This window comes from Gastrolobium bilobum, unplaced genomic scaffold (assembly GCF_033153095.1).
Source record: "Gastrolobium bilobum isolate Gb01-03AN ecotype WA unplaced genomic scaffold, APGP_CSIRO_Gbil_v1 utg4632, whole genome shotgun sequence".
Lineage (NCBI taxonomy): Eukaryota > Viridiplantae > Streptophyta > Magnoliopsida > Fabales > Fabaceae > Gastrolobium > Gastrolobium bilobum.
The window spans coordinates 210,001-221,230 of NW_026897521.1; the positions used below are offsets into that span (position 1 = coordinate 210,001).

At 33.5% G+C, this 11,230-nt stretch overlaps 1 protein-coding gene across 1 annotated transcript in view; it reads left to right on the forward strand.

The window, feature by feature from the left end:
* Positions 1–10,834, forward strand: part of LOC133307614 (cytochrome P450 71D11-like) — a 16,395-nt gene extending 5,561 nt beyond the window's left edge. Inside the window, exons 2-3 of the mRNA XM_061508156.1 lie at positions 9,163–10,037; positions 10,214–10,834. Of these exons, the coding sequence (XP_061364140.1) occupies positions 9,163–10,037; positions 10,214–10,834 (1,496 nt within the window). The remainder of the gene's footprint in view (positions 1–9,162; positions 10,038–10,213) is intronic.
* The last annotated feature ends 396 nt before the right edge of the window (positions 10,835–11,230 follow it).

An 11,230-nucleotide genomic window follows, 5' to 3' on the forward strand; every position in this document is an offset into this window, starting at 1 on the left:
TGAAAGACCAGGATCTTCCTCTCTAGCTCACACCACTCCCAGATCACAACTGTTGATGGAACAAGTTGTGGAGCGACTATTTTTCAACGTATCATGAATGCAGAGGGGACCTAGCCTGTAAAACCCCATCAGCTGCCGGTATGTTATCATTGCATATGATATTAAGCGCAATTATAATCACAATGGTTCAATGAAAAATACGGTTAAACTTTTTTTTTCTAACATTGGACGTTTCCATTTAAAATCATTACCGTATTTAAAATAATCAAAATTGTAATTATAACAAAATGACATTGCGAAATAATTAAATGTAGCTCATTCATTGCCTATTAGTGATTTCCATGTGGTTCTCATAAACCAAGAAGGCCAAATTCACCGTTTTACAATTTTTAGCACTGTGTGACTCTCGGTTTTTCTTAAATAGAGGATGAATTACATGTCCATAAATTCTCATATTTTAGTATGTTATTCTGAACTTTACTAGCTTTACAATGGCATATTACACGCCTCCATAGGAGTTGTAGAACTTCAGATATGTCTGTCGTAAGTTAATTATCTAAAACTGCCATCAATGAGTACATAACAATACGTAAATCTCAAAACAGAGGCATATTCCCATTCCTATAATTATCTTAACCCTCTTTTTTTTTTAAACTAGACATCTTGGGCTTTAATTTGACATATTATACACCTCATTTCATTGAGGAACGAAAGACATATGATCGTCGCAAGTTACCACTCAAAAACTACAGAAATCCTGCGCTTCTAGACAGTCATCCTTCAATCAAAATCTGGTTTTGTTTTGCAACCCAGTAAAATCTCATCTTATAGGAAAAGAAACTAGACACCCTAAGATTAATTTGATACCTCACACAATTCATTTGGTTAAAAAATGAGTGAGATATGCCATTTCAAACCATGTATTCAGAAGTATACAAAATTTTGAAACACTTCCTTGCTTTTATTTCTTAACGTTTTCTTACCTAATTGACAACTTGGTAACATGAACATACATTTATCTTGCCAATTCAAGGCCTAATCCATTGGTTCATCCATGAACCAACTTCAGCTACACCAGTCATGTGTATCACATAAAAATCCACCCATGGATCTTTTACATCAACTATATACACACACAGTATATATATATATACAAATCATATCTCCAACGACGAAACTAAATCTACAACATAACGTCAAGTAAAATATATACATATTTCATATGTGATATCCTATACATACTTGATGTGCCTCTGGCAAGTGTGCTTTTCTGTGTTGAAATTGTAATAATTGAGTCATGAAAGAGAAATTTAAATATATATTTGCTAATTATATTTATTTTTTCTTTTCAATAATATTTCTCACCTACTGGTTGTGTTTTTACAGGAAAAGAAGTGAAAATTATAAAAAGCCTGTTCCTGTTAATGCAATTCCACCCGGGTGCAGCATAGGCCAAAGTCCAGAGAAATGGCGCCACTTAGCGCCAAACTCATGCTAAGTGGCGCCAAAGTAAAGCATCATGGCGCCTCCTAGCATCATGGCGCCACTAGGCGCCCACAAAGAAGGAAGATGGCGCTAATTGGCGCCACATCGGCGCCAACTGGCGCCGGTTTGCGGGAAAGAAGTACCGTGCTGCGCGAAGGGTATTTTTGGAAGAAGGAAAAGAGGATTATAAATAGGATCCTTTTGACAGAATTAGCGATTCAGACCTATTCTTCTGAAGAGAGACGACGGCAGAGCTCTGAGGGGATTCCTGGGATCAAGTTCTTCTTCTCTTTTCTCCTTAATTTTATGCTTTTGAATATTGGATTATTTTTAGCCATGATTATGCTTGGCTAGTTTTCTTTTATTGTAGTTAGGGTCACAAACCCTATGTGAACCCTTGTTACGCGGATTGATTTATAATTGCTCGTTTATATAATTATCTTTATCTCTACCTTGTTCGTATTTGATATTTTTTTTATTAGAATTGATCACTTTAATAGTTGATAATAGTCTGAGGGTTAGAACCCTAGATAGGGATATTGGGGTTTTCATCCTGAAAGGGGATAGGATAACGGTTCGTATGCATGCTAGGAATAGATGTGTATTGAATTGCGGATGCCTAAATTATAGAGTTCATCGCTTAATTTTCATGAGGGGTTGCTAAGGGATTAGGATTCCAATTGGGGATTAAAGGGTTAAATTGCCAAGGGATTGGGATTTAACTAATTATTTTAGATAATAATTTATCCGAGTAATTTTATAAATTAATGTTGTAAATCAATCCAAAGTAAGAAGTGCGGATCATAAGGTGAGTGCGCTCTAGCTACAATACTTTTCATATTTTTAAAATCAATTCTCATTGTTATTGTTTTATTTCTCTTAAATAAAAAAATATAAAAACAAGTCTTCACTTTTATTTCTTATTGTTACTAAAAATCATTTCGCAATTTTTCCAAACAACAAACCGAGTTTTCCAACTTAAGAGGACTGGTTATTGTAGTACTTGGTTTACAATCCCTGTGGAGACGATGCTGTACTTACTTTCTATATTACTTGTGCGATCGGTATACTTGCCGGAGAGCATCAATACTCTCTCAACATATAACATAAGCATATCCAAAAGGCATAGACATCTCCTATGATATCAAAATGCATAACTACAAAATAGCCACAATAACAACATGCAGTAAAAGACAATTTACAGTGGCCTCCTGCCAATAGATGCTTTTGCATCATCAATACCTAAAATGGGGTCCCCGAAACATGGAGTGAGATAAAAATCTCAGTAAACTAGGTGTCCTTGTAGGATTCCTCCACCCCCAAAGTTCACCTTAGGCGTAAAAACAATAACAAAAAATAACATATATATATATATATATATATGGATCAGGATCATTTTACACCGGTGTAAGACTAACATCTCAACCGTTAATTTTCGTGTATCAAACGGTTATAATTTAGAAAATCATATGAATTAGTTAATATTAATTAATCATTAATTACACTACAAATATTAACCGATGATTTCTGTCCATCAACAGTTGAGATGTGGTGTAAGACTTGTTAGTCTTACACTGGTGTAAAAAGAACCTGCCTATATATATATATATATATATATATATATATATATATATATATATATATATATATATATATATATATCCATGCAGTGTAAAACATCTACATAAGACATCCTTCCGGAACTTTTGCCATCCTTAGGATTCTCAGATGTAAAATAGTCCTACTGGCCAGGGAATCTACAAGTATGAATTACGCATTGTCATGCAACATACAAACATAGGGAAACATCATCCTAAGCCACACCCAGTGCATAACATACATATATTAATGCATTAAACTATAAAATTACAATTACATACAAAAACAATAACCACTACCCTATCAGGGCTTGGTGGAAGAATAAAGCGATAAATCCCAAGGTCCGAAAGCTTACCTGTGAAGCTTCCAATATAGCTAGCTTCAAACACAAGTTACCTCCTCTATAAGAGATTTCACTTGAAACAACCACAAGATAGCTAGCCAATATTCACACCTAAATCATAAGGTGAAGAAAACACCGTCAACCAATAATACATATCAATGTAAAGCTAATGGATTATATATTATTAAGTTACAACTTAGTAACTTACCAAACTTGAATCAATCAAGATTCAATCATCTCCTTGGAATCACTAAATGCTTTATTCCTCTCAAATGGTTCACTTGGTTCCACTCTACAACCAAGAACACAATCTACATCACTCATAGCAAAATATATCAATTACTTGGAATACAAGTAATCACACTTTACACATGCAATTTTCGAAAATTACATAGGTTGGCCAAATGGTGATTTTATCACATTTTCACCGTTTATTTAACCTCCTCATCATTTTTTCCAACTATAACCAAGTCCAAATCACACTTGAATAACACTTTTCAAGACTCACTTCCTTTAAGAAAACCTAACAAAGAATCATCATCAAACTTGAATAAAATTAGGATTTCTTACCACCAATGGTTTCACAATCAAGCAAGGAGTAGATTTCCTCCCCTGGATGAGATCAAACAAGCCTCCCTTGCTCAAAACTCTAAGAAACTCGCCACTTTCACTCAAGTTTTCTCCTCACACACTTGTTTTCACAAGACTTTCTTTACATGGTTATGATCACACGATAGACCAAACTAAACATTTTTCATGTTGAAACTTTCTTGATTTAGTGGCTAGTTGAAAAGTTGCAAACCCATGCTTTTTGGTGATGGAGGTTCGGCCTTAGAGAAGTCCTACAAAGAAGAAGAAGTTAAAATGGCTATTCAAGTGGTTTATCACACAAGCTCCTCCTTATTTGACTTCTTGGTTAATTTAGAAAATATCCAATCTAAAAATTACCTAAATATCCTTCTTGAAATTATTAATAATTTCATAACTTAGCTATATTTTCTTAATTCCAAGATTCACAACTATGGTTTAATAATGTTAAACTATATTTTTTCAAGCTTGGGACAATTTTTGCATAATTACGTTTTTGCCCCAAAACTCACGTTAATTGCATTTTTTTTTCCAAAAATGACTTATTTTCACTTAATTAGATTTTCCACCTAATTAGACCATCATAATCATGATTAAATCAATAATCAATTCTCAAATTCGAATTCCAAAGGTTAGGTTATTATATAGCCGAACTTATTAAACCTAGTCCCCTTTCCATTATGGGCCTATGAGTTAGGTCTACATTGTTACTCACACTAATCATTGTTATAGCTATCCAAGTCTAAACAAAAGGATCACTTAATTAAATAGGCTTTATATTGCACCTCTATATAGATCATGACTTAGCCTGTTTTTATAAAAACAAGATAATAAGTATAATTGATTGCAACACGCAATAATTACAAAAAATCTAACATTGTCCCACTTGGGTAAAATCAATTGTATAATTTTAATTTTAAAATGAAAACAAGTTATTTGAAAATGACTCGCGGGCCAATGACTAATTTTATAATGTGGCCACATTTTAAGAAAACACATGATCCAAGGTGCGATATTTGAATATGACTCAATCAAACTAAAGTCAAATAACAATGAATCAAGCGGTGATTATATCAATTACCCATGTGAGACCATCTATGGTCACAAATGTTATTTAACTTTGTTGACTAGTCATTAGTATTAAGTGTAGCAAGAAAATAGTATGCCAGTCTTATCCAACAATAGCCAAACTGCTATTTTCTCTGTCAGTCCTCAAATTTCTCTTAAATGCCTTAAAGCTTGAGATATTACATGGTTCATCAAAAAACCATCAAACAATCAAATATGGTGTCGACCACAGGCCTAGTGATTCTAACAACACCCAAATTCATAGTACTATTATGTCTCGAACTCCCGTATGGTGTCATCCATAGACATTATGGTCCCAACAACACAGAGTTCCCAAAATCATATTATCATGCCTCAAACTCCCACTAATCAAGCACATTAACTCACAATGCCTATGTTCCTACATGCATTTAAATATCATAGGCCTAAGTCATTCGATTAGATGGTCAGTCAATATACTTAATAGTTAAGTCATCAACAAAACAAATAATTAAATAAATTTCATAACCAATAACTTAGAGTTTAACATTGTTTTTTCATCACCAAAAAATAAAAATAAAATCCAAACCGATCTAAAAAGGGTATATAATTCACAATCATTCTTAAAGAGATCTTACAAAAAGTTCATTCCAAAATAAACTTATATCTCCAACTAACTCCACAGTAACTTTAAGATCACACAAAATCAATTATATATCTCCCACCAAAGAAAATGTCAAGTGTACTCTCCACATTAACTATTTGCTAACTTTAACGCAATGCTTATCAAGATCAAAATTTATAAGGAAAAATCTAGATCTCATCTTTATTCATTCCAATCAACAATTATATTATGACATTGTTATCATTTATATCAAAAGTGCATTTATTACGTTCAATATGGTCATATTTTTTATGGGTAATTAAGCAATACCAACAAAATAGTATATTCCTCTTTGGGCAGAATGCATAAACAAGGTTGTAACCAAGGTCAGAACCTAGGATGAGTTAGTCAACGAGCACAATAGGTAGTTATAATAAGTCCAACATAATTGTACATTCCCTTTTGGATAAAATGCATTAACCAAGGTCAAAACCTCATATGAGTTAATCATTGAGCATAACATTGGACTTGAAAATCTATCCCCTTTAGAAAGATAGACTCTTAGACCAATGAACCTTCAATAACTTTATCTACAATCTCAAAGAAAAGTTGCTCAGTGAGGATACACTGGCTTAATATATATGTCCCGTTTGAGCATATAGATCACCTAGCCCAATGTACCCTTAAAAAATTCATCCCAAACAAATTCACAAGTTCACAGTTATAACATACAATTACCTCCTTTGGGCAAGTTGTATGAAATACAAAAATCTTTCCTCAAATTTACAAAGAAATTTTCACAAACCAATATAAGCAATTAGACTTTGGTGTTAATTACCCATAGTAGTTCATTAAAACTCTTGCATAGGGATCAATTTTCTGTTGCCCAAAATCATGAATTCAAAATAATAGCATTCCCAAAAAAGTTTTGCACTCAAACAATTTAAACAGAAGCATGCACCTCAATAAACCAAAATACAAAAAATATATTAGAGCAAGCATGTAAGGTTTATCACTTTCCCAAAAGGATACTTATTGCAATATTTTTTTTAAAAAAAATGTACCATTAAATCACATTTAATTGTAGCACTATACAAGTAAAATTTAGTGAAGATTATGCCAGCTCACAATTGCTACAAGCGTCATAACCTGAGGATGAGCTTTACTCAAAGGATCCAAATAGGTTTTCTTCTCCACACAAATCAATCACCATAGAAATAAGTTGCATCTTTAAGTAACATCTAACTCTAAACGGAATAGTATTTATCAAAGGTATCATGGATTCATGCGTTTTTATTCATGTTGATTGCAATGTAACCCACATGACTATCAAATAACTTTTATTTTAAACTATTCATTCTAAATAGTTTCAAACAGGACACAAAGGCACCGATGATAGTGTATTTACTTTTATCAAATATTTACATTGACCTATAATCACAAACATAACAATATAAGCTTTCAACAAATCCAACAAGGGTCTCTCTCTTTTTTTTTGGTGAGGAACAAGGGTCTCTTAATTCTAGCATAAAAAATACAATCTATTATGAATTTAAATTCCAGAACAAAAGAAGCTTCTTCTAAATTAATCATGTCACCAAATGGTGATAGCTCAGTGGGCGCATGTGAGCTAAGCAGGTGGGGGTGAGAGCATGAGTTCGAATCTCCCCAGTACCACCTCTGGGAGGAGTTTAAAGCCTTAATTCTGGACTCGCCCCGAATCGGATTAGTTGCGAAGCAATGAACCGATTGGAATATTTCAAAAAAAAAATTATTCATGTCAAAAATATGGATAATATTTGTTTAGTCTCAAAAGCATACCATGATAATTACAAACAAGATATGAAACATATATAAAACAACAATGACAAACTTACTCCCACTAAAAAAATAAAAATAAAGAACTCCCACTATCTTCAAGGAGCATATATATGTCGTCTAGCTTTACTATTGAATCACTAAATATAATGTATAATACCTTATTAATCTATACTAACTTAACAATTCAGCCTGTTAAGCTAAATCGAAAAACTTCATATTATTAACATTATATATAAAAAAAAAAACTTTAATAACGAATGGAATATGAGCCATCTGTTTCGAGAAAAAAATATCCAAATGCGAACTCAAGATGCGATTGTAACTTTGCCATCGTCCAATGTGCAGGTATTTTCAAAACCGAGACATGCGATGACGATAAACATATTTTCTTCATGCAAATAATAAATATCTTAAAAGTCATATTTTTGAAATTCTCAACTTATTGTGATTAAGAATCAAATTTAAATTTTAATCAAAAGTTTATTATTTGTTCTACAAAAGCCACAAGGTAATTGGGTATAATCTCTTAAAAAAGGTGTTAAATTAAAAAAAATACATATTCAAGAATAAAAGAGGGCAAGAATTTTCAATCCCAAAATATGCAATCATGTCAAATGATGACTCTGGTTCCAAATGTAAGAAATTGCATAATAGGATTATATAAAATTTGAATACTTAAAGATTTAAGCTTACCTATTAACGAAGACATGATTTTTGATTTCTACCTTGCTTCTTTTTGTTTGCTCTGGTATTCCTGCAAAGTTTGAAAGATCAGGATCTTTCTTTATAGCTCACACACTCCCTGATCACAACTGTCAATGGAATAAGTTGTGGAGCGACTATTTTTCAACGTATTGTGAATGCAGAAAGATCTAGCCAAACTTATTAACCCTAATGATTACATATATTCAAGCCCAAACCAAATGATCACTTATTTAAATTAGCTTTGTAATGTATTCTTGTATGAATTATGACTTAGCCCGTTTTTATTAAAGCAAGAAAATAAATATAATTGATTGCAACCCATAATAATTATAAAACATCTAACATTGCGATCAATTCAATCCATTATAAATTGTAGCCAACTTTTTAGAACAATTCCATCAATTCAATCCATTACAAATTGTAGCCAAAATTTTTAGAACGTCAGACTCTCGAATATTACGGATTCAACGAAATTTGAAAAATAGTGGCTACTGTAGCCTGATATACGCATTCTTTCATTTTCTTTGTTATTTCCACTCCAACCAAGCAGAAAAAAATCGATGCCGCATGAAACAAATTTTGGAACTTTCCAAGTAACGCAAAGTTGTTCGTATATTTTCGGTAGAAGTTTTTTTATGGAAACTTTAATAAACATGCGTGACGCTTGCCGTGAGTATTCAAGAACCACGTTGTTCCTATTCTTTCTCTGACATCATCTGTCTTCGACTGATGCATGCCGTGAACATACAAAAATCGTAAATTGACATTATCTGCATGCCGTGAATTCAAAGTATGCACCTTGTTCGTTTCCTCTTATTGGTGGAAAAGGACTACAAGCTTATGAAAAGGTACAACGTAGTCAAGGAGGGTGCCCAAAATGTGTATATAAATAGACAGTGATAGGATATCATATGACGAACAATACTACTCTGTTTCTTTTTAATGGCTCTACTAATCCTTTACATGTCAGCTTTTTTCTCCTTTCTCCTCATAACCCTTGTAATACAAAAAACAGTAAAGAACCCCAAGAAAAGTGACTCAACTTATAACATACCCCCAGGGCCCAGAAAGCTACCTATTATTGGTAATATACACAACTTGGTAGGCTCACATCCCCATCGAAAATTAAGAGACTTGGCCAGAAAATATGGACCCTTGATGCATCTTCAACTTGGTGAGGTTTCTACTTTTGTCATTTCATCCCCCGAGTGTGCTAAGGAGATGATGAAAACCCATGATATTAACTTTGCAACAAGGCCTCAAATGCTAGCTACAGAAATATTGTCTTATAATTCCACAGATATAATTTTTGCTCCTTATGGTAATTATTGGAGACAGCTAAGAAAAATTTGCACATTGGAGCTCTTAAGCCTAAAACGAGTGAACTCATTCCAGCCAATTAGAGAAGAAGAGCTCTCCAATCTTGTCAAAAGGATTGCTTCAGAGAAAGGATCGCCCATCAACCTCACTCAAGCGGTACTTTCTTCGATATATACAATCACTTCAAGGGCTGCCTTTGGCAGGAAATGCAAAGAACAAGAAAAATTCATATCAGTGTCAAAAGATTTAATAAAGGTTGCGGGAGGTTTTAACATTGGAGATTTGTTTCCTTCTATTACATGGCTGCAATTTATCTCTGGTTTGAGGCCTAAGCTTGAGAGGTTGCAAAGACAAAATGAGCAGATAGTGGGAAACATCATCAATGAGCATAAAGAAGCAAAGTCAAAAGCCAAAGGTGACCAAGTTGAAGCAGAGGAAAATCTGGTAGATGTTCTCATGAAATATGAGGAAGGAAGCAACCAGGATTTTTTCTTAACTGAAAACAATATCAAGGCCATTATCCAGGTAAGGATAATAGCCTCTTGCAAATACTTTTATGAAGAGCACATACGAGATCATTGAAGTTGTGGAATATTACCCATATAATTCGTGTAGCACTGGGTGCTGCCTTTAGGTTGTGTTTTAAAACTCTATCGGTTCATTCTTGCATTGACTTAACCTTATTGATAATTACATTTCAGGACATGTTTGGTGCTGGAGGTGAGACATCAGCAACAACTATAGATTGGACAATGGCAGAAATGGTAAGGAATCCAAGAGTAATGAAGAAAGCACAAGCTGAGGTGAGAGAGACATTCAATATAAAAAGAACGGTTGATGAAAATTGCATCAATGAACTCAAATATTTGAAATCAGTTGTCAAAGAGACACTGAGGTTACACCCTCCAGGTGTTTTGCTGCCAAGAGAATGTCGTGAAGCATGTGAGATAAATGGGTATCACATACCAGCCAAAAGTAAAGTCACACTGAATCTTTGGGCAATTGGAAGAGATCCAAAGTACTGGATTGAGCCAGAGAGGTTTTATCCAGAGAGATTCATTGATAGCACTATTGACTACAAAGGGAATAATTTTGAGTACCTTCCCTTTGGTGCTGGAAGAAGAATATGTCCAGGAAGCACGTTTGGTTTGAGAAGTGTTGAGATGGCTCTTGCAATGTTGCTGTACCACTTTGATTGGAAGGTTCCCAATGGAATGAAATGTGAAGAATTGGACATGAGTGAGGACTTTGGAATAACGGTTAGAAGAAAAGATGATCTAATCTTGTTTCCTTTTGTTTATCATCCTTTGTCTGCCACATGAGCTTCACAAGAAGAAACTGAACATTTAGTGCCCACAAGAGACCTACTGTCAATTGAAATATGACTTTGTTAGGCCACGTTTGATGAAAATTGGGTAACTTACCCATCCTTAATAAGTTTTTTATGCTCGATGTCACCTTCGATTTCATGAAATTTTGTCATATGTATTTTCTTAACGGAGTTCAGAAAGACTATAATTGCGGGGAGAAGTAACCTTCAGCAAATAAAAATGATATTATCTTGTTCACTAATTAAAAAATTTAAGTATGGGTAAGTTACCCAATTTTCATTTCTGTTAAAAAATAAAAATGATAATATCTTGTTCACTAATTAAAAATTTTAAGTAGATAAGAGGCACATTGAAACATTATGCAACAAAAAGTCATTTTGATTGCTT